This window comes from Bubalus kerabau, chromosome 2, assembly GCF_029407905.1.
Source record: "Bubalus kerabau isolate K-KA32 ecotype Philippines breed swamp buffalo chromosome 2, PCC_UOA_SB_1v2, whole genome shotgun sequence".
In the NCBI taxonomy this organism is placed as follows: domain Eukaryota; kingdom Metazoa; phylum Chordata; class Mammalia; order Artiodactyla; family Bovidae; genus Bubalus; species Bubalus kerabau.
In genome coordinates, this window is record NC_073625.1 from 75,470,940 (window position 1) to 75,495,467 (window position 24,528).

Sequence of the window (24,528 nt, forward strand, 5' to 3'; positions counted from 1 at the left end):
TAAGAAGTTTTAAGCATTATTTTATAATCTATGTCCTTAAATTTGAACCAAGAAAGAGCCATGTTCTGAAGACCTGTACTAATAAGATTAAAGAACAGTGAAGGCATGAAGACTCTTAAATTCAATGGCTCTTCAAATACTTCAAAAGCTGCTGTGTTTGCTCAGCCACTTGATAAAGTGTCTGTTCAAAGTATAAGGATTTTGATGTAAGAAGTACTATCATTTATACCATTCTGCACTAAACTCACTTCACTCCTGCTGATGAAACTAGGGAAATTTATTGTAAGGTACAAACCCTGAGGTTTCAGACTGAGTGACAATAAAAGAGGTTCTCTAGTGAGTAGATGACCATAAAGATGGCAAAGCTGGTAAGTCACCATATATCTTTAAATCTAAGACACCATCGATTTTAAGATGAATTATTTTATACGACTGCACTAAAAAGAAAAATATCACTACCATGCCAATCACTGTAAGACATATCCCAGTTGATGACATGTTAAAAAATGTACACTCAGAACATATGAATTTGGTATGATATTTTCAGATATGACTCTTTTAATCAACCCACCCACAGTATGATGATTGCAATAACTTTTGGGAGTTAAGTGACCCTAGGAGAGAGAATGTATTATCAAAGGCAGAAAACATTAGGTACAAAATTCTAAGGAACTGTAAACAAACATCTGGTAATCTAAGAACAGGTGGTAGAAAATAAAAATAATTTCATGTTTTTAACAGTCTAAAGATAACTAGCCAGCACAAGACTTGCCTCAGTGTTCTAACATAATGTTCCTCCTTTTATGCTTCATAAATTGAATTTAATTTATTGCCAACCACAATTCACAAATCTTGTATAGCTTTTTGGCTGTATAGGATCTCAAATAGATCTGCCCCTCTATTTCATAAGTATACTTAAACTATACCTCATTTATTGTCCTGAACCATAGACCAGGTCATAAATGACAACCTTTAGTTGCTCTCTCTGGTCTCTTTCCAAATACAGAAGTAGCAAAAACTAGTGCTGTGCTGGGGTATATTTTATGGATGTGTATGTGTGTTAGAGTGAGGCAGGTGTGTGTGTGTCTGATTTAGGCATTTCTGTCTTTAGCTTTGTCAACTAGAATATATAGCGACTTAAAAATTCACCACTGGAAATAAGTTCTGATATTTTCATTATTTGTTTGAAACTATTTTATGGCTGTGGGCATTTATGAGTATATTACTTTCAATAGACAATATCCATTTAGCTTTTTTTCTCTACCTAACTTTAGTTTTAAAAAACTCCTACAATATTATAATATTGCTAAAATAAAAGAGGGTAATATAAAAATAAATAGGAAATTTACTACTGAATATAGTCAAAGTATATTTTAAATTATAATGAAAGGCAAATGGAGCTTCCCTTTAAGGGTACAATATATTTTTTAAAGTTCTTATTAGTTTACATTAAAATTTTATTGTCTTTGCAAAAAGGATCAAATTCAATATAGGAGCTATATATGAATTCAAGTTTGTGAACACTGTCTTCATTACAAGTTTAAATGACAACCACATGTTTTAATTAAATGCAAAACAAAAGTATATTTATAGTATAGTTTAGGATCTGCTTCTTTCATGAACAGGTTTCTGACTGTAGCCTAAAAAATAAACTCTAGTCCATGCAAATTTACTTCCTTAATTATACATTCTTAGAAACTGTACAATGCAGAATAGCAATAAAACAAACTCAAAGGAGGAGGGACTCAAATATAATCTACCACATTAATTAATGGATTGCTATGCTTTTTGAAATGCATTTGCACGCAAATTATTAGTTTATTCTTAGGCATGCTTAATGACACACATCAGTAACAGCAAATCAAATGATAATATAAAATATTGAGCACTACATATTTCTCTATGCAAATAAGAATATTATTCTAAATACTTTATAGAATTCTTTGACTAACCTAATTAGGAACTTTTCTTTGTCCTAGAAGATTATATAATTGAACTAAAAAATGTCATTTTTTTTCTCAGTAACTCAAGAAAAGAAAATAACAAAAAAATATGCTTACACTTATAGACGAACTACCCTTTAAAATTGTTGCTCTTTGTCTGTGCCACTAACGATTACCCAAGGGTAGTGGTTTAGTTGCTACATCCTATCCAACTCTTGGGACCCCATGGATGGTAGCTCACCAGGTTACTCTGTCCATGGGGTTTCCCAGGCAAGAATACTGGAGTGGGTTGCCATTCCTTTCTCCAGGGGATCTTCCTGACCCAGGGATTGAATGCTGGTCTCTTGCACTGCAAGCAGATTCTTTACCAACTAAGGTACCAAGGAAGCCCCAAGGATTATCCAAAGAACTTATAAATTCAATTATTTGATGAAGCAATATTAGCTAGTGAGAACTGCATAAGAGAAAAACAACAGATTTTTATACATCTTTCAAACACATGCTTTCTCATCAAAATGAGTTTTGATCATGCAGATGCAACATTTTTTACAAATATATTGTGGTTTTGAACTCAATTTTAACATAGGCTATAAAGAAACATCTTCACTCAAACTTATGTTAATACAGCCTTTAATTGAGTTCTATGCAATATATAAAAAGGGAGAAGATCATTGGAAACTTCAAAATTCCTGACAAATAATGAGAATTGCAAGCATAAGTAAACATCATCTAAGCCATTTCATGCAGACAGATAAGAATAGGAGAAAGCCTCCTGCAACAGTAAAATACAGTGGGTGCATGGCTTTGGGGTCCAACAATTACATTCTAGTCTGAGTTCTTAATTACCAACCATGTGTCTTCCAGCAAATGACTGAATTTCCTTAAAGCTAAGTTTCTCATTGTTAAAATCGGGATAATATATCAATGGGTAACTGTGAGGATTCACAGAAACAGTGTACATCAAGTGCTTAACAGAGTCCCTAGCATTGGGAAAAGTGCCCAAGTTATTAACTGCTCTTTATATTATTATTATTGGCCCTGGACCATTTAAACTGCTAGCTTAAGTGATCAAAAGTAAAAGTATGTCAACTTATTCTCTTACTTTTTAATCCAACTTGGCCTTTTCTTTCTTTCTGACCTTTATTCCCCTTCCTTTCCCCTATGACTTTATTCTCACTAGAATCTAAACAATTTCCCTGTTATTTAAAAAGATTGAACAATGAAGCTTAACTGGACAGTACCTTGGCCTCTTTGAAGATTACACACTTAAAATTTTTATTTTATTTTTTTTTAATGATCCTCATGCTTTTGAGAAAGACTGAGAAGACTACTCTGAACATCCTAACTGAAAATTAAACACTTCCCTGGTGGCTCAGTTGGTAAAGAATCTGCCTGCAATGCAGGAGACCTGGGTTTGATCCCTGGGTTGGGAAGATCCCCTGGAGGAGGGCATGGCAACCTACTCCAGGATTCTTGCCTGGAGAACTGCATGGACACAGGAGCCTGGTGGGCTACAGTCCATGGGATTGCAAAGATTCAGACACGACTGAGCGACTAAGCACACAACACATCCTCTTGCAATTGCCCCAATTTTTCAACATAGTATTATCCACTTTTATCATCCTATAAATTTAATTATTATATTTTTTCTCTTTCTTTAATCTAAATAAATCTCTATAAGGGAGTTGTCCTTCCCTACACACCCCTCCTCCCTCTACCTAGGACCTGGATTAATACCTGGCATATTTACTGAGTGGATCTTCTTTGCATTATTTTCCTACTGCAGTCTCCTCCCTGGGTTTTGATCTATGCGTACTTTTGCTAAACTCTAAGAAATAATTTAATACTACTTCAGTCATAAAAAACAACCTTGAGTTTCTTCCCTTGTTTTATCTATACAGATCTGTACAATATAACTTCTAACACAATGCCACTTCATTACAAAGTTTTACTTGAGACATTTTAAAAGATTTCTTTTTAGAATAGTCACAACAGTTAAACAAATGCATGTCAGCTTGAAGCAATTAGTTCTCAAGTGAATAACTGATTGGTATGAGCCCTGGAGATAGACATTTTATATAATTCTTAGTTGAAGTGGGTAAATGATTACATGTTCACTAAAGCTGACACATACTCAAAGACTTGTATTATCAACATGACTGATGCGCTTTCTTTATACAGATGACTGAACTTAAGCATTGAACATCACAGTAACTTGTGAAAACCATATGCTGCTGCTGCTGCTAAGTCGCTTCAGTTGTGTCCAACTCTGTGAGACCCCATAGACGGCAGCCCACCAGGCTCCCCCGTCCCTGGGATTCTTCAGGCAAGAACACTGGAGTAGGTTGCCATTTCCTTCTCCAACGCATGAAAGTGAAAAGTGAAAGTGAAGTTGCTCAGTTGTGTCTGACCCTCAGCGACCCCATGGACTGCAGCCTACCAGGCTCCTCTATCCATGGGATTTTCCAGGCAAGAGTACTGGAGTGGGGTGCCATTGCCTTCTCTGGTGAAAACCATATATATACACATATATATGTACATTATATATATATATATGTATGTATATATAAAATTTGGCAAGGCCAGGATATGCACTTAGGTATAATATTTTCTATCACTCTACCACCATCTGCCAGTTAAAGTCTGCAAAGTAAATGAACATTAAAATACTTAACCATTTGAAAGCTGATTCATTTAGTGTTGGTAGTAGAAACATCCTTTTGATATATTTGAAGTCAGAACTTATTAGCAGTAATGAATCATCAATATAGTGGTGCACACCAATATTCTTGTGAGGGAAATCCCTTGGACAGAGGAGCCTGTTATGCCATAGTCCATGGGATCCTAAGACATGGACATGTCTTAGTGACTAAGAACCACCACTACCATAGTCAATATATATGCTTCTTTGTATTTTAAGATCAAATAGAAAATCTAATACCTTAGGGCTTACTCGGTGCTTTAGAAAGGTAAATGAGAAGGGGCTGAGCTAGCTTCCCTTGAGAGAGTGTCAAGCAAAGCCTACTGGAGTTTGTGGATGTGTGTGTATGTGCCCAAACATGCATCATTATGCCCAGTCATTCCTGAGCACTTCTGGGCACATAGCCCATGCCTATCAAAATTTTCCCTAGGTTCAGCATTGTGAGAGGAAAGGTTCAAAGTAAACATTTCTCCATAGGCATCAAAAACATTGAGTGAAAGAGCTATAAACTCACATTATATAATTGTTAATATATGTGTTTCCCAGGGGTGTAATAAATCTAGTATCGTACTTTACAAGCATCTATAAACCCATCATATTGGTTTAATCTTACTAGGCAGATGTGTAAGAGAATTACACATGGAAAGAGTAAGCTGCTGAGTTGTTTTTGCAAACTGCATTTTTGTACAATTCAAAACAAAATCATCAAATGTTTTGGCTGTGATAGCCAAACATAAAGATAACTTACACAATTGAATAAGTAAAAACTCTGGCACATTTTGAATCAAATTCTATGTAGACTTAATTAATTATTTTTATAGTTATTTAACAAGTATTGCATTTTAAAGGTCAGTTTTCATTACAGTCCAAAGAAGGGCAATGCCAAAGATTATTCAAACTACCGCACAGTTGCACTCATTTAACATGCTAACAAGGTAATGCTCAAAAATTTGCAAGTGAAGCCTCAAGAGTATATGGACTGAGAACTTCAGATGTACAAGCTGAATTTAGAAACGGCAGAGGAATCAGAGGTCTAATTGCCAACATCCACTGGATGATAGAAAAAGCAAGAGGATTCAAAAAAAAAAATCTACTTCTGCTTCATTGACTATGGGAAAGTCTTTGACTAAGTGAATCACAACAAACTGCAGAAAATTCTGAAAGAGAATTTTTTCTGAGAAATCTGTATGCAGGTCAAGAAACAACAGCTAGAACTGGACATCGAACAACGGACTGGTTCCAAATTGGGAAAGGAATACGTCAAGGCTGTATACTGTTACCCTGCTTATTTAACTTATATGCAGAGTACATCATGCAAAATGCAGGGCTGGATGAAGCACAAGCTGGAATCAAGATTGCCGGGAGAAATATCAGTAACCTCAGGTATGCAGGTGACTCTACCCTTATGGCAGAAAGTGAAGAAGAACTAAAGAGCCTCTTGATGAAAGTGAAAGAGGAGAGTGAAAAAGCTGGCTTAAAACTCAACATCAAATAAATAAGATCATGGCATTTGGTCCCATCACTTCATGCAAATAGACTGGGAAACAATGGAAACAGTGATTGACATTATTTTCTTGGGCTCCAAAATCACTGCAGATGGGGACTGTAGCCATGAAATTAAAAGACGCTTTATCTTTGGAAGAAAAGTTATGGCAAAGCTAGACACTGTATTAAAAAGCAGACACAGTAAAGGTCTGTCTAGTCAAAGCTATGAGGCTTTTCCACTAGTCATGTATGGATGTGAGAGGTGGACCATAAAGAAGGCTGAGCACCAAAGAATTGATGCTTTTGAACTGCAGTGTTAGAGAAGACTCTTAAGAGTCCCACTGGAAAGCAAGGAGATCCAACCAGTCAATCCTAAAGGAAATCAATCAGTCCTGAATATTTGCTGGAAGGACTGATGCTGAAGCTCCAATACTTTGACCACCTGATGTGAAGAGTGGACTCATTGGAGAAGACCCTAATGCTGGGAAATTTTGAAGTCAGGAAGAGAAGGGGGCAACAGAGGATGAGATGGTTGGATGGCCTCATCAACTCAATGGACATGAGTTTGAACAAACTCTGGGAGATAGTGAAGGTTAGGAAAGCTTGGAATGCTGGAGTCCATGGGGTTGCAAAGAGTCAGACATGACTGAATGATTGAACAACAAAGTAATAAAAGCATATTTCTCAATGTTCACAAATATGAGACCCAGAAACATCTACTATCATATAAGTTACATGAGCTTTTGTGAGATAAAAATGTTAGAATAGAATAAACTAAATAAATAAAATAAATTAAAAAATAGAATAAATAAAAATAGAAGAGAATAAACTTAAGAAAAGAATGTTTCAGAATCAGAAAAGAATGCTACCACCATAGAAACTAATTTTCCTTTTGTTTTCCTTAACTGGACAAAAAGGAAGAGGGTTAGAAGCAAAAGTAGTGGAGTGAAAATTGACTCTCCCAAAATAATAAAGGGGATTTCCTTCATGGTACAGTGGTAAAGACTCTGCCAGAAAATGCAGGAGACCCAAGACGTGGGTTTGATCCCTGGGTCAGGAAGATCCCCTGGAATAGGAAATGACAACCCACTCCAGTATTCTTGCCTGGGAGGAGCCTGGAGGGTGGGCTAAGTCCATAGGGTTGCAAAGAATCAGACATGACTGATGTGACTAAGCATGCAAAAACAAAAATAATAAAAAGCTTATCAGAAAAATTACAGTTATGGTTATAATTTTACAGACAGAAAATAATTTTGTTTCAATTAGCGTTCCTATAACAGACATTTATTGTCTGCCAATAAAAGGTAATGGGGCTTGTCTTGTGGCTCAGTGGTAAAGAATCTGCCTGCAATGCAGGAGATGCAGGTTCAATTCCTGGGTCAGGAAGATTCCCTGGAGAAGGAAATGGCAACCTATCCCAGTATTCTTAACTGGGAAATCCCACAGACAGAGGATCCTGGTGGGCTACAGTCCACGGAGTCGCAGAGTTGGACATGTCTTAGCAACTCAACAACAACGAGAGGTAATATGACCCGTACTTAAGTTATACATTCATTAATTAAATAATTTTACTTGATAACATCTAAAGAATGCTTTCCTTATTCAACAGTTCATATCACATAACTACCAAGAATATCAGTAAGTTTCACAGATAAATTTCACAAATAAAATAGGAATTAGGCATTTTTCCATTATTAGGGTAAGAAAGCACATTAATAGAACCAGAAATGATTCTTACATAGGGTTATAACTGAAACCACTGTTTCTGAGAACACATTGTTCATGGCTTTACTTTTTCCACTTTTATCTGGAAAAAGATAACTTTCTTTTGGCTATAGCATCCATATATCCTTAGGAGCCTTTAAATAGTTATAGGGAACCAGTAATTATATCATGAATTAATTTTAAGAAATCTTGTGGAATACTCACGGTACCATTTTCACATTTAAATGAAACACTCAGCCCTCAGTTTGACCCTGTGAGATTCTGAGTTAGAAAAGCTTAATAGAAAATGGTGAAAATAAAAATATCTCACTTACAGAAGATCCAAGCAGCTTTCTCGTAGGCAGGAGATATTCAGTGGGAAAAAAAAACGGTGGGGGAGGGGGGTGCTAATTTCTATAGAGACCCAGAAGTAAAAGGTAAATTAACATTCAGTATTAGAGATTTATTGTAGATAATGAATGCTCTATTTAAAAAAATGTCATCAGATATAAAGGTGATAAATATAATTTATTTTTCAAAACAGAAGAGAACCATCTGTTCTGGACTGATTAAATAAAAGCGTATTTAAAAAGAAAGCCAAATATGAAACCTTTCAGGCCAATGTTCATTGTGGCTTTCCTTCCATTAGAGTTTGCAATGCTATTCCACAGGAAAGGAAAAAAAAATTTACTAAATGAGATAGTAAGCGTAAAGTGCTTGTAGCATGCAAAATGTAATAAGTTTGGAATAGATGGTAGATCTTACTATGAAAGTCTGTTCAGCAAGTATTCTGACAGCAGACTCCATAGTTTTAAATTCTACAAAATCATGATGTATGTTATTTATAATGTTTTATCAACTTTTTCCTTTCTACCATTTAATTAAATATCTGTTTTAAGGGGAAAGCAATGAATTATAGAAATCTTTGTGTCTTAATTAACTTTAAACAACTTCAGGGGCTTTTCCACCTTGAGAGAGTCCTATCCTCCATCTATCCATCCATCCATCTGTCCATTCATCCATCTATTCATCACCCACTCATCTGCCTATCTCTCTCTTCATCATCATCTATCCATCTATCCATCCTTCCATCAACAATTTAGTTTTATGTTTACCTCATACATTCCAAGTAAAAATATAATTGCTAATATGCAGGTAAGAGAGACACTCAGTCTTACCAAGTATCTTGGAGTCAATTTCCATATAATAATACCTGAATATCCATTGGAAGGACTGATGCTGAAGCTGAAGCTCCAATATTTTGGTCACCCGATGCAAAAAACTGACTCATTGGAAAAGACCCTGATGCTGGGAAAGATTGAAGACAGGAGGAGAAGGGGACAACAGAGGATGAGATGGTTGGATGGCATCACTGACTCAATGGACATGAGTTTGAGCAAGCTCTGGGAGTTGGTGATGGACAGGGAAGCCTGGTGTGCTGCAGTCCATGGGATCACAAAGACTCAGACATGACAGAGCAACTGAACTGAATACCTCCTTTCACAAACTGGTAAAAATAATTATGCTAGGAATAAATGTTTTCCCCTTATTAGTGATACAACTGGCAGGGGAGAATGTACAGTTTTTATAGGATGCAGCAGTATTCCTGATTTTTTTAATTCTCCAGAAGGACAAGAAACAGATAAGAGAAATCTTGACTGAGCTATTGTTAGATGAATTTCTGGAACCAGAGGAGACCATCACTGAGCAATTGAGCTATGAACCAAAAACAGAAATGGTGTTGAATGTCTCAGAAGCACTGAGACACTGAATAACACTCAGTTACTAAAAAAATCTAAAACATATGTGTGTAGTAAGGGCTCACTCATTATTCATTACTGCCTATAGTCTTATGAATATATATTAAGCCAATCTTTTTTTTTTTATTAAAGCCAATCTTGAAGTGTTACATCAGTTACAAAATATTTTTCTTACTTTGTGATTCATCTCAAATTTCTGAGTACAGAAATGAAGCTACATCATAGACTCTTCATTGCCAGTGGAGGTGAGGGTACACATTTGTTATTATCATTAAATCTCAGGGATTTCTGGGCAGGGTTTAACAATGAAAAATTACTGAAAGTACCTCTAGGTAATGTTTAGAAGTATCACTATCATCTTGAAACTAAAGAAGGAGAACCAAGGCCATGAGTATACATCCATAGTGAAGCTATTGAAAAAAAGAGGGACTTAAATATAGCACTGTTAGTAGGATCATCTGTCCCTGTTCACATAAACAGCTTCATCACTATCCGGCCACACAGGGTAAAAGCACACTCTTTCTCTCTCCTCACATATGCAAATGTGTTCAAAGTCACTATGTAGATCTTTTATCAGAAGCACTTATATTTCTTTTTTTTTTTTTTAGCACTTATATTTCTTAAAAAAAATTTTTTTTATCAAAACTTGGTAAATGTGGAAAAGCATAATGTTTAAGCTCTACATTTTTAGTCCAGAAATTAACCTTTACATATCAAATCTGAATAGAATGTGGCCATCTAGCTAATCCTATATTAAGTCCTTTGTTTTTATTTGCTGCACACAGCCCAGATTCTAATAAACACAGAATGTTATATAAGCATGCTTCAAAGGCTCCTGTAAACTAAGCAACTCACAGCCACATCTCTGCCTTCAGTGATCACACTTCAGTGAATCATCCAAGTGACCTTATTTGCTCATAAGAAACTCTGTGTACAGGTTGCAAATGTCAGTGTCTGAATTTACATTTTAAAAAGTACATCTTGCAGCAGTTTAATGAAAATATTGCAAAGATTTTGAGTCAGATCCAACTATTTACTCATCTGTTCCCTTAGTTTTAAATATTTTTGGCCTGGATTCACATAGTCTTCACAAGCCATCCTTGATGATTACTCCTCTAAACATTGCAGTATTCTAACAGTTTGAAAAGCCATTTGGAAAGGGGGCTGCTATTACACTATTATTCCCACATCCACCTCAACAGCATGCTGACAAAAGATTTGAAAACATTTGATACTGGTGTTGTTTATGCTCTTGGAGTGATAAGAATCTGTATCTACCAAGACACATACTTTATAAATGATCTATGAGGGCTTAACACTTACATGAATATTTCACAGTAAACTTAATTGACGTGGTGCACCAGAAGAGTCCCACTTTGAACAAAGAATTATAGCATATTTATATTCTCTTCCATAATGAAGAGAAATCACAGTAATTGACCTGAGTCAGTTATTTCATGTTTTATTCTTTAAAAATACTTTTTTTTTTTTTCTTTTGGATGATGATGATAGGGGTCATGGGGAAGAATTTGTAGAGGGTGATGGTGAGGTACTGAGGGAAGCTGACGAGAGAAAAGCTCATGCCATGAAATTGTGTATGATTCTCTCATGCTGCCTATTCTCCTAGAACTATAACAAAATCACTTTGAACATTACAGAAATAAATCAGCATTGCTCATGTCACTGTTACTGCCACCACCGGCCACAGGTATGCACCCAAGAATGGACAGAAAGAGGAAGAACATGGGCTCTGTAACACACTGCTCGACCTTCACCAGCTGTGTGCTGGAGGAAGTTAGATAGTTACATAAAGCCCTCATTTCCTGATCGGTCACATGAATCTAACGCAACTTACCTTATAGGGCACCTAGAAATATTAAACTAGATTTTTTTTTTAATGGCTAGCAAACAGATGGACCTCAAAAGAGATCCCCTATACCCACACTTCCCCCTACATCCCTCAAAATGAGGCATCATCATTTATGTTACTCAAAAATGGATTAGAGAGAGCAGTCTGTCCTTCAGGGTTTAGCAGTCTTACTTTTGATTCAACATTGATTTGATAATGGTCTAAGTGAAGAAATGTGACCATAGAAATAACAGACTGATTCTGATACTATAAAGGGAATTACGGTAAAGCGTCTGCCTACAGTGCGGGAGACCTGGGTTCAATCCCTGGGTCGGGAAGATCTCCTGGAGAAGGAAATGGCACCCCACTCCAGTATTCTTGCCTGGAAAATCCTATGGACAGAGGAGTCTGGTAGGCTACAGTCCATGGGGTGGCAAAGAGTTGGATACCACTGAGTGACTTCACTTTCACTTGCACTTTCTACCCAGCTAAACAATGTAAAATCATAAACAAATATCCTACATCATACAGCATTTTGTCTTCCTGAGCATGTCACTGTGAATGTACCTCCTTCACCAGTACATCGGGTCTCAGTTCTGTTTTACTCACGTTACTATCCACTGAATGGAAGAACGCTGGTGACTAGTACACTGAAGATTAGTGGATAGAAAGACAAATGGGAGACAGTGCACCGGCAAACTGTTTTTACTGTTGCTATTTTTTGTTTGCTTTCTAGAATAATCCTGCATGTTCCTTTTGCAGAAACGACACTATGTCCTTTAGTAGTCACCATGAAGACTGGGTTCAAAACCTTAGTAATACAAAGCAGACGCCCCTTCAACCTTCCAAATTTATCATCTCATTTTGAAGTGACAGCTGAAAGTACTCTTAAAGTGTTGCTTCTATTCTGTCTGGCATTGCCCCCAAAATAGCTCCCCTTACAACAGTTTCTTGGAAAGACAGTCAGCTCATATTCCACACAGATATGAGTGAAAGTTGATGTCTTGCTATTTGATATACAGGATACACTGGTTCAAAAAATGGAACTATTCAAGAATTCAGACATGCTACCTACTGCAGGTTTATATTTCATAGTGACAGAGGAAGTTCAAATGACTTCTTTAGAAACTTTAAATTCGTTCTGGTACCAAATCCTGCTTTCCTGGGAATTAAAAATTTGATGAATTTCTTGACTTGATTAACACATCCAATCTTGCCTCTGTGGATCCTTCACAGAGGAAATCTGTATTCAATTCACACTGGCTGGGTAGTTGGAAATACCAATGGCATAGAATACTTTGGTAAAGTCAGAAACTACAGCATAGAAATACCAATATTTTTATACTTCCTATTCCAGAGATGATTCTATAATGCTGAACTACAATGGTGTTTAAAGGTATAAGGATAAAGTCAGAAAGATGAAAGACCAAAAAGAAATGAGACTTGTACAATGCTAAGGATAATAAAAAGGACTGTGTAAGCTAAGCAAGGAGCAACAAGAAGCTGAAAGAAGAGATCTATCTACTGCTTAGGGAAGGAGGTACAATCATATCATTAATATTCTAGTACTCTTTTATCTTGTCTATTAACAAGTGAGAGGTAAAAATCACGCTCAATATTAAATTTGGGATTTTAATTAAATTAGCTGAATAAATAAAGAGTAAGGGAGATATGTCATAATACAAGTATACAGAAAAGAAAACTAAAACTTTTTATATGAATGTGATGGTTGCCATAAAAGCTGGTGTAACTTTAACTCCATTGACGAGAGAGAGCAGTCTCAAGACAAGAGGAGGTAATGGGGCACTCCATGCCATACTTGCCAGACCGTTATCTGGAATATTTTGCTGTTAGTTCCGGAAGCACAACGAAGAGGAAAGTGAACAATACTGGGTACATTTTGATAACAGAGACATGATGCTAACAGGTCTGGAAAGCATCACAAGAATCTATTAAAGAAACCGGAAGTATTTTTGGTCTGGAAGAGGAAAGACCAGGGAGAGGTGGTATTGTGACGAACAACAAACAACTTTTTGATTTGAATAGCTGTCATGTAGAACAGGCATTGGCCCCAGAGTACAGACATAGTACATTGAAATTTAAGGCTACATTAAAAAAAAACAAAAAACAAACCTTGAATTGTTTACCTTGTGAAACAGTGAGAGTCATAGGACTGGAAAATGTCCTGACAGCTAAGATTTGCAGAGGAATATATAGATGGGATTTCTGAACTGGGTCATCAGAGTACAAACCATCACAAAATCCAGAAGATTTTATAATTTCAAGCTAAGATTTAAGGCTGACAGTATTAATATGTAGCTAATTAGAAAGTATGGTTTCAGGTATGTTGGAAATGCTCTCCTGCTCTCTTTCCCTCCCCCCAAAATACTCATTTTTAAAAAAATATTCTATTAGATATCTAGTTCATTGGGTCCAGCATACTGTTGAGTATTCAAGGAGACTGGTTATTAAAATGCAAATGTCCTCAGAGGAGGCAATAACATATGGGAATTAGTTACAGCTTGTTGACAGAAAGGGAGGAATGAGAAAGGCAGCCAGAGTAAACAAGGCCCAAGTGGACACAGATCTGTAGGAGACAAAATCCTTGTAATAAAAGAAGCAACAATATTTTCAAGGTTCTCTTAGAGGTGCAACAGATGACTAAGGCTGCAACTATGACTTCTATGAAGATATGGCCCAATTTTCCAAGATGTGTGTATCACTACAACACATAATGTGTACATTTTCTGTGGTCACTAATATGAAGTGTTCAGTGTTTGTTAAAATGGAAAACTTCTGTATAAAAGGTGCTTTAAGACATTTAAACAAATTGCTAAGTTTTGAAAGATTCAATTTGTGGCAAGGTGTACCAAAGCCAAACTAGACTTTCACATACAGTGTAACTTTGTATCACAAAATGAAATTAACTTTTGGGCGGGTTTTGTTTAATAAAATATACTATATTATTATATATATATTTCATTTAATAATATTTGTTAAATCACACAGACTTCAGACAGGAGTTCAGTGTAGCTTAAGCCAAGTTTTTCTCCTAAACAACATCACTGAAATTCCATTATTTCCATTTGTTAGTGATCCTAATGAAACTCCAAAAAAAAAAAAAAAAAAAAAAACACCCTAAACTAGTTAAAAGGGAATTAAAATCTTCTATTATGTGATCACAATCTATCTTTTCAGTTTAATCTCCAAGTACTTTTGGGTCATCATTCTCCCAATTAATCTATTGTACTGTCCATTATCTAAGAATAGGCTATGATTTCCAACAGCGGGAATGGCCTTCCTCAATTTTTTTCTACCATTTTTATCCATTTCTCAAAGTCCAGGCTTTAAGGTCTTTTCTTAATCAATTAGTCTACAAATCATCTCTGTCTCCCTCTCCCTGTGATATAGGCTTAAAAATCTCATTAGTCAATCAATTACTCAATCTCTGTTTCTCTTTCCACCCCCACCCTCACATTTATTTCTTTTTCTTTTACTTCCCCTCTGTTGTCCCATGGAACACTCCTGCCCCAGCCCCTGTACTGCATCATGCCTTACATCTCAGCTTGGGTTTACAAATCTCTTCTCTCTGACTTAGGGTCAAGGGCAGTGCTTAACTACCAAACACTGAAATAGACCCCAAGTGTTCTGTAAATGCATTTTGGTTTTATAATAATCAAAATTACAATTTGATTATATGCCATCATTAGACACAGCAGGATCTAGTCTAGGGTTTTAGTACTTGAGCAGTTTGTCGCTGAGAAGGCTTATGTATGAGTTGCTACATGTCTAGCAGCTGTTTGTATTTCTTCAAGGAGATGGTAAGAACAGTTGCCTCCTGAACAGTACAGCTCTTCTTCAGGGCAGACAACCCCGTGACACTGATTTCCATGATCTGAGCAGCCTCTGTGTTAACTGGGGCAGCAACAGCCTTCCCTCCTACATGCTCTGATGTCCTAGGGGATGGGTGATCGGGGAGGAGTGGAGAGAAGACAGGGAACATCTTTCACCACCTGCAGCGTCCCTAAGCAGCACCAGGTGGTGGCAGATGCCACAGGCCACTCACCGGACATCGTGGCCTTTTCCTCCTTACGGCCAGAGAAACATTCTGTCAGGATGACCACTTCCCCAGGGAGTCACTTCCTGGAGACTCGGGGTAATTCCTGATTAAGCTACTCATGAGGAAAACATTCTCCTCCCTAGACACTTCTCTGGGGATAAGTGACTGAATTCTGGTCAGTGGAATACAAAGGAAATTTGCTAAAGTGACTTAGTTCCTGAAAACCATACAAATCGATTTGCCTTTTGTTGTGTTTGAAGGTGACATTTGGAACCAAGGCTGTTGTCTTGCAACTCTATCAGGTGACACCCTTTGGATGCTGCTGGCATCCTGAGAGTTGGAAGTGGGAAGGCCAGTGGACCAGGGAACCTGACGATACTGTCACAGTCCTGGGGTCACCTGACCTCAGGGCTTCCACTGTTCGGCAAAATGCACTTTTCCTTATTGCCTGAGCCAGTTGAATAGAGGGGTTTCTCTTACTGTAGCTAGAGACACCTTGGCTCGTAAGAGATCATGCTGGCATCAGGCACCTTCCTGCGGTGGCAGACATTAATCACTATCAGGGCTTCAGGGGAAGAACACATTCTTTCTCCTGCTTGTTTAAAAATCTGCACTGGGTTGTTATTACTACATCCTGAATCTGTTGCTTTCTTCCCCATGGATTGGGTAAGTCCTAAACTCTTTCAAACACATGCATGTTTCATTTTGTAACAAGGATCACACTTCAAATCATTAATATTTGTCTTCTTCACTAGTTTAAAAGCTCGATGAAGGCCATGACTATATCTGCCAGGAAAATTCCTGTGTTTCCAGCACCTCACACAGGGCTGACATGCAGGTGTTCAATAAATAGGTGCTCATAAAACATCTGTGAAATGAATGAATGGATGAGTAAATGAATGTAGACAGTATCTAAACATTCTCCCTGATATTTCCTTTGCTTACATCTCTCATGCCCTGATTTCTTATCAATTCAGACCCCCTCCCAAAAGTGAGCTATGTCTTGTATTTTAGAAGACAGGAAAAAGAAAAGAGAAGGAGGCCATCTTTACAACTACCATTTACTCACGCATTCCATGGAGAGGGGAAAGGAGATGACTCTCAGAGGCAACTTATAAAATATTTTCATAAAAAGAAACAACAATCACCTCCTATACTATACATTGAATTAAAATACTACTTAAGAGAATGGTCATAATCATACTTTTTAGAGCCAGAATGGAGTTCAGGATTACTTTAGTGTAACTGAAGTGAGCAAAGATACATTAACTATTTCAAGTCCCTCAGTTTTCAGATGAAGAAACTGAAAGCTACTGTCACCAAGATCAGCATTAGTCTTTCTTACACTCTATGATGTAATAAAAATTGAATGACAGTCATGTTCAGTGGCAACAAAAAGGATATTTTCCTGGCAATGTTGTTCCAACTCGGTAATCAGTATAGCTCTTGCTTGGATGAAAGTTGAAGATGAAAAGAAGACTAGCTCTCTCAAAAGCAATGATCTTATTGTCTTCATGCTTTTCACTCACATGAGCCTGCAAGAATTAACACACAGAATATACACAAATAATAGCCAGACGCTGCTCTAAGTAAATTCTTTACAAAAAGTTGGTTTTTGTCTTTATTAACAGCCTTGTTATTAAGCCAAAAATGAAAGTGCTAGCATGTTATATTTTTTGAACCTGTTGAAATTTTGCCATATCAAAATTTTGCCATATTAAGGCCAACAGCGGTTTCAAACATTGCTTAAAGAGTACACAAATCTCACCAACCAATTGCCAACCTCAAACAAAACACAGACAGAGGATTAGGTTTTAAGTAAAAACATAGTACCTGTGCTATACAGAAAGCACTTGTGTGTGTGTCTGTGTGAGTACATATATTAGAACTACTTATAGGTGAATTTTAAGACTTATGTTTTAGGCTCTAGACTAATAGGTGAAGGCACATCAAATTATTTTTCAAAATATACTGTAATACTGTTATTATATCCAGATTTCTGAAGTTGAATTTTTCTTAAAAACTTTATAGTATTGCATGGTTTTGTCAGATTCGAAAGCAACCAAAAGGCCTTGACAATCTACTTTTTTTTTTTTGGTCTAATGAAAGAGAGTTTCAAAAACAATTACAACATCTACAAGCTCTCTTATTTTCTACATCACATTTTACAGTAGGCAGTGAGAAGCTTTTGCTTTTTCGGCCCCACCCTCTTCCAGCCCCAGCTCTGAGAGGACTTATTTCCATGCGTTCCAGCAGCACTAACTCTTGGTAATTTAGAAATGTGAGCTAAGGCTCTAGAGTAAACAGCATGCCTTTTGGTATTCAATATTGTTCCTATTGAAAAGGAGCATCATTTTGCTCTCTCTTCTGGAAACAGCACTACTAATAAATGCGATTAGGGCATTTGTGTCATGTAGCCAATCTTCCTGAATGTATAAGTACCTTTGTTCAACCATTAAAAAAAAAATCAGAGACACCAAAGTAAAAACACATCAACAGTAATTTCAAACGGCACCAGTAAAAAGCAAATGGATTATAAGTAACACATACTATATGCTAATTTTTGCAAAGGGAAAAAAAAAAGCCTGTATAAAATTTTCACCTGTTAATTACATTTTCTAAAACTTATTGAAAAACTGAGACTTTAATTCCAGAGGAGAGTCAGCCTCATGAAAAATACAAAACAGCATGCAGGTATAATGGCATCTATTGAAATGACAAGTTAGAGACCCGTAAAGGAAGGAAAAATAAGAATAAAGAAATCTCCATGTTGTCAAAGTGGTTTCATTATGACAGCATAATTATTTATATAAAGAAAAAACAGTCAAAACAATTAAGATGTTTCCACAGCAATTTCCAAAATGGATTCCATGTGGAGCTTTTGTCATTAGTTTTAACCAACTGAGATAAAAATTACCGAATTTAAACAACAACGACAAGCTAACCAGGAAAGTAAGCAGGGAATTATGCTGAAGATTTTCGTTATCTATTGGGGAGATTTTGGTGACATGTTTTGACAACCTGAAGTATGTCACAGGGCACTGTGCGTGGAATAATAAAGTGCTCTTTAAGAGATCTGCATATAGATTTAAGTCAATTGCCATTCTAAGCATGTACAACACTGGTGACCAAAACATAACATTGAGAGTAAAGAGCTCACCTGTGGAGCTGAAAGCCAGCCACATCTTTCTTCCAATTTATTCATATCCCTGTCAAAGTTATTTAGGAACTTATAGCGAAGAAGGTCATCATCAGTTAAATGAAACTGCCTTCGTGCATAATGGTAGCTCTCATTATTTCCTTTTCTTGGGAAGTCTAACCATTCAGGATGCCCAAATTCATTACCTGCATTTGAAAACAAACACCAACATCATCTGGTTAATATTAGCACTTCTTATTAAGATATCTCAATAATTAACTGTTTAAAAGTCCTTGAAATCAGTTTAGGTTAATTTACTACAGCTATGCCCTGTGAAATACGCACAACCCTAGTTTAGAAACAGCATAGTCAAGCACACAATACTGCCAGCATTTGGACTCAAAAGCCCAGGTCCGGTTTTAGCCTGGCCACACATTCCTTTTTCCACATCTCATTTTTTTTTTTTTCTCATGTGCAAACTGAAAACAGTATCTCTGTCATACTTATTTCATCTCTGAAATAATCTCTGAAATCTCTGAATCATTTTCGAAATCTCTTACTTCTATAATCTCTGAAATCTGGACCACGCTTTGCAATTTCCAAAGGTTGTATGTACATTATTTTTTGATCTTCCAAGGACTCCCTATTATATCCATTTCACAGATGAGAAATACAAAGCTCTTGGCAGTTAAGGGATTTGCCCAACCTCACACAGATAGTAACTAGAAAAGCAACCATTAAAATCGAGTTCTTCTTATTAAAATCCAAAGTTCTTTCTACCTCATCCCATTAGGCAAGTACATTTTATACTTCAGGTTTTATACTTGGGGTGCTACAGAAACCCAAGGCATCAATTTTATTATTCATTTTTCCCATTTATTTCTCAGATCTATGTGCCACCATAGACTTAAATCTTTAATTTAAATGTGGTATGTGTGTGTGTGTATGTGTACACCTGGAACACCTGGTTGGGAACCCCTTTAATATTATTTCTCATTGTAATGATGAGAACCAGAAACCTTAGAGGCTCTAAAATTGAAATAAAACAACAACACATACACATTACACATTCTTCATTCTGAAAATCAAATTTAGATATTAGTAGCCTAATAGATTGGCTCCTGCTGTTTTCCTCAAGTTAGAGTTTTACTTTGTGGCTTCTTTTCCCCCCTAAATATTAAACACTACTTTCCAAAAGCTGCTTATATTAGTTACTTTAATGCTGCAATTTTCTAAACCACAAATTTCTCCTCTGAGTTAGAAAGCACCATAGCTGACCCAAGTGTGTCCTATTGTAATTGAAATAGTTGCTAAGTGAAATAAGTGACAGAATAAAGACAAATATCATAGGATCTAACTGAATTGTGGAGTCTAAAAAAGGTAACAACAACCAAGCAACTGGGAAAAACAAGGTCATGGATAAAGAGAACAAACCTGTAGTTGCCTGAGGGTAAGAAGTGGGCAAAATGGGTGGAATGTCAAAGGATGCAAATTTCCAGTTATAAAATTAAAAAAAAAAGAGAGATGTAATGTATAGAACAGTGACTATACTTAATAATACTGCACTGCATATTTGAAAGCTAGGAGAGAGAATCTTCAGAGTTCTTATCAGAAGAAAACAAGCTTTTGTAACTATGCATGGTGAAGGTGAAAGTGAAAGTCACTCAGTTGTGTCTGACTCTTTGTGACCCCATAGACTGTACAGTTCATGGGATTCTCCAGGCCAGAATACTAGAGTAGGTAGCCGTTGAGCTTCCTGACACAGGAATCAAACTGGGGTCCCCTGCATTGCAGGAGGATTCTTTACCAGCTGAGCCACCAGGGAAGCTACAGTGATGGACATTAACTGAACTTACTGCGATGATCATTTTACAATATATACAAATACTGAGTTGTGTTGTATATCTGAAACTAACATAATGTTTTGTCAGTTATACTTCAATAAAAATAAAGGCAAAAATAAGCCAGTACATTAATATTCTAAAAAATAAAAACTAAAAAGTTATAATGTAATTCACTAAGACTGACTGTAGAGTTGCTTTAAATGGTGAACTCTGCTGAGAAACACTGCAGTTTACATTTAACTGTTCAGAACCATAGTCATCAAAATAAAAATAATATACACACAAATATGTTTGTAGCAGCTTCATAAAAATTAAACTGTCTGCAAAAATCTTCCTTAATTCTAATTCAGTTCAGTTCAGCTCAGTTCAGTTGCTCAGTCATGTCCGACTCTTTGCAACCCATGGACTGCAGCACACCAGGCTTCCCTGTTCATCACCAACTCCCAAAGTTTACTAACTCTAATTTGTAAAATAATTAGTAAACCAATTAATTCTAATAATTCAGCCTAAATAATATGTTTTATGATGCTGCGTGTGTGACAGAGGAAGGAATCATATTTCTAAATCTGCAGGCTTTGTTTACTTTGGTTTAGTTGTTAAATCGTGTCTGATTTTTGTGACCCCATGGACTGCAGACCGCCAGGCCCCTCTCTCCATGGGATCTTCCAGGCAAGAATACTGGAGTGGGTTGACATTTTATTCTCCTGGGGATCTTCCTGACCTTGGGATCGAACCCTAGTCTCCTGCATTGCAGGCGGATTCTTTTCCAACTGAGCTACCAAGGTAGTCCTATTATTTACTTTATGGTGTCTTAAAATGGTAAAAGAACTTCCCTCTGCTGCAGTTAGGAGTCCTGCCTGGATTTGGAGCCTGATTCACATCAGCCCATGCTGTACTCATGTCATAGCTGGTTCCGTCATCCATTCAACCAGCAAAATGAGGCGCGTCCAGAACTGTGGTTGAAAGTGAAAGAACGTGAAGTCACTCAGTCCTGTGGGACTCTTTGCGACCTCCTGGACTGTAGCGTACCACGCTCCTCCATCCATGGGATTTTCCAGACAAGAGTACTGGAGTGTATTGCCATTTCCTTCTCCAGAGGATCTTCCCAACCCAGGGGTCGAACCCAGGTCTCTCACATTATAGGTAGACACTTTACTGTCTGAGCCACCAGGGAAGTAACCTGGTTAGGTACATTCATTTCTGATAATGAAGGTACTGCCAGTCTGGGGAAAACTATATGTCCCAAGTACTAGTGAGATTTCAACTAGTGAGGAATTTGGGCGAGACTAGAAATGCCATAGGATACCTTGGATATAATAGCCTACAAACTGTATTGAGGCTCTCTATAGGCAAAATACTTTTACTTTGGTATGACCATGACTCTCTAAGTTGACTCTAATATTAATAAACAATTCCTTTAGCTTTCCTGGGGGGAGATAGTTATATCACTGCCACCAAGAAGCAACAACAAATGCTTAATGCTGGCTTATTAGGTTCCAGGCACTATTCTAAGCATTACACATTCTTTCTATTTTCAACAACCCTGAAGTAGGTACTATTATGGTCTCAATTTTATAGGTAACTGAGGCACAGAGAGTTATTAAGTAGCGTGGCCCATGAGTTCAGAAAGTCTGAATTTAGCACATTGACTTTTGGTTACCACTCTACCATATTGCTCAGAAGTGGATACCATGGGAAAACAATGCAAAAATTGACCAAACTCTCATACGTGGACAGAAATTCCAAGAAAATGGAATGATGTGCACATAGTTGAAGTGAGAAGGTGAGATGTAGACAGGACTTTGGTTTAGCCATAAAATAGGCCTTGTAGTAAGGAGAAGAGGTGAGATAGGAGGGATGAAGTTTAGATTAGGAGAAGTCTCATAATCTCCAGATCTTAAGCTACTTTTGAGTAAGAGGCTGCAAAGCTCAGATGTGGTCTTTTATTAAAATATCTCTGGTACCATGTGGAAAAGACAATGGATATTGGAAATAGTTGAATGGTAGGAAAGCTAACATGGAATTCAAAGAATAAGATAAGAGATGATCAGATACACTGGGAGTGGAAAAAGAATGGCATGTCTCAGGTGGAAAAAATAGGATTTTATGAGACTCTATTGCATGGGTTTTAATTCCAATAAGAATATTTATGATAAATATGAATTTACGCAGTTGAATCTCTCCAGTACTCAGTTTCCTCATCTGTAAAATAGCATAATAAGTTTCATATAAACTTTTTTAAGATTCAAATGAGGTAAGTAAGGCAGTTGGTACAAGGTCTGGCAGCTGAAGCTTTCAATGTTTGGCAGTTTTTATGTTACACACCCATTACCAATGCTGCTCAGGAAAGAATGACATAAAGAACAATATGTGAGAGTTACTATAAACCTAAAATTTCTGGTTCCCCTCCTTCTGAGGAGGAAACTGACCAGCCCAACTCTTCAGTAGATATACAAGTAACCAGGATGAATTCAAGGCAGCTACTTGGCTATTCTTCACAAAGTTTTTTGGTACAGTATTATCCTTTCCTTTAAAGTGTGGAAATTCAATGTTGATGTATTTATTCATATATGTAATAAAACAAACACATTTCCCTAAGCCAAGTATCAACATTCTTTGAATTATCTATTTTAGATCTTAAAAAGCAGAATTGAATGTGAAAGTGATTTTGCTACAAGACCCTCAGATTGATGGGGCAAATCTAGTTGGTAAGTCAAGAATCTCCTCTCTGCTCTCTTCCTTCATTATTCCTACTACATGTTCATCCTGAAACTGCTAACAAGCTCTCAGGTGTTATTTACAATTATGAAGACACGCACATGCTATATACTATACACATATATATGCAATACACTATACATATATTATGCTATATAGTATATATTTTATAGTATATGATGGAATTACAGTTGAGCTATTTCAAATCCTAAATGCTGCACTCAATATGCCAGCAAGTTTGGAAAACTCAGCAGTGGCCACAGGACTGGAAAAGGTCAGTTTTCATCCCAATCCCAAAGAAAAGCAATGTCAAAGAATGCTCAAACTACCGCACAATTGCACTCATCTCACAGGCTAGTAAAGTAATGCTCAAAATTCTCCAAGCCAGGCTTCAGCAATACCTGAACCCTGAAATTCCAGATGTTCAAGCTGGCTTTAGAAAAGGCAAAGGAACCAGAGATCAAATTGTCAACATCAGCTGGATCATCGAAAAAACAATACAGTTCCAGAAAAACATCTATTTCTGCTTTATTGACTACGCCAAAGTCTTTGACTGTGTGGATCACAATAAACTGTGGAAAATTCTGAAAGAGATGGGAATACCAGACCATCTGACCTGCCTCTTGAGAAACTTGCATGCAAGTCAGGGAGTAACAGTTAGAACTGGACATGGAACAACAGATTGGTTCCAAATAGGAAAAGGTGTACATCAAGGCTATATATCGTCACCCTGCTTATTTAACTTCTATGCAGAGTACATCATGAGAAACACTGGGCTGGATGAAGCACAAGCTGGAATCAAGATTGCCAGGAGAAATATCAATAACCTCAGATATGCAGATGACACCACCCTTATGGCAGAAAGTGAAGAAGAACTAAAGAGCTTCTTGATGAAAGTGAAAGAGAAGAGTGAAAAAGTTGGCTTAAAGCTCAACATTCAGAAAACTAAGGCATGGCATCCAGTCCCATCACTTCATGGCAAATAGATGGGGAAACAGTGGAAACAGTGTCAGACTTTATTTTGGGGGGGCTCCAAAATCACTGCAGATGGTGACTGCAGCCATGAAATTAAAGGATGCTTACTCCTTGGAAGGAAAGTTATGACCAACCTAGACAGCAATTAAAAAGCAGAGACATTACTTTGTCAACAAAAGTCTGTCTAGTCAAGGTTATGATTTTTCCAGTAGTCATGTATGGATGTGAGTGTTGGACTATAAAGAAAGCTGAGTGCCGAAAAATTGATGCTTTTGAATTGTGGTGTTGGAGAAGACTCTTAAGAGTCCTTTGGACTGCAAGGAGATCCAACCAGTCCATCCTAAAGGAAA

At 36.9% G+C, this 24,528-nt stretch overlaps 1 protein-coding gene across 1 annotated transcript in view; it reads right to left on the minus strand.

Annotated features, from left to right (window-relative positions):
• Window positions 1-24,528, minus strand: part of GBE1 (1,4-alpha-glucan branching enzyme 1) — a 318,830-nt gene that overhangs the window by 13,966 nt on the left and 280,336 nt on the right. The window contains exons 13-14 of the mRNA XM_055567831.1: window positions 18,663-18,847; window positions 16,907-17,037 (exon numbers count right to left, since the gene is read on the minus strand). Of these exons, the coding sequence (XP_055423806.1) occupies window positions 16,907-17,037; window positions 18,663-18,847 (316 nt within the window). The remainder of the gene's footprint in view (window positions 1-16,906; window positions 17,038-18,662; window positions 18,848-24,528) is intronic.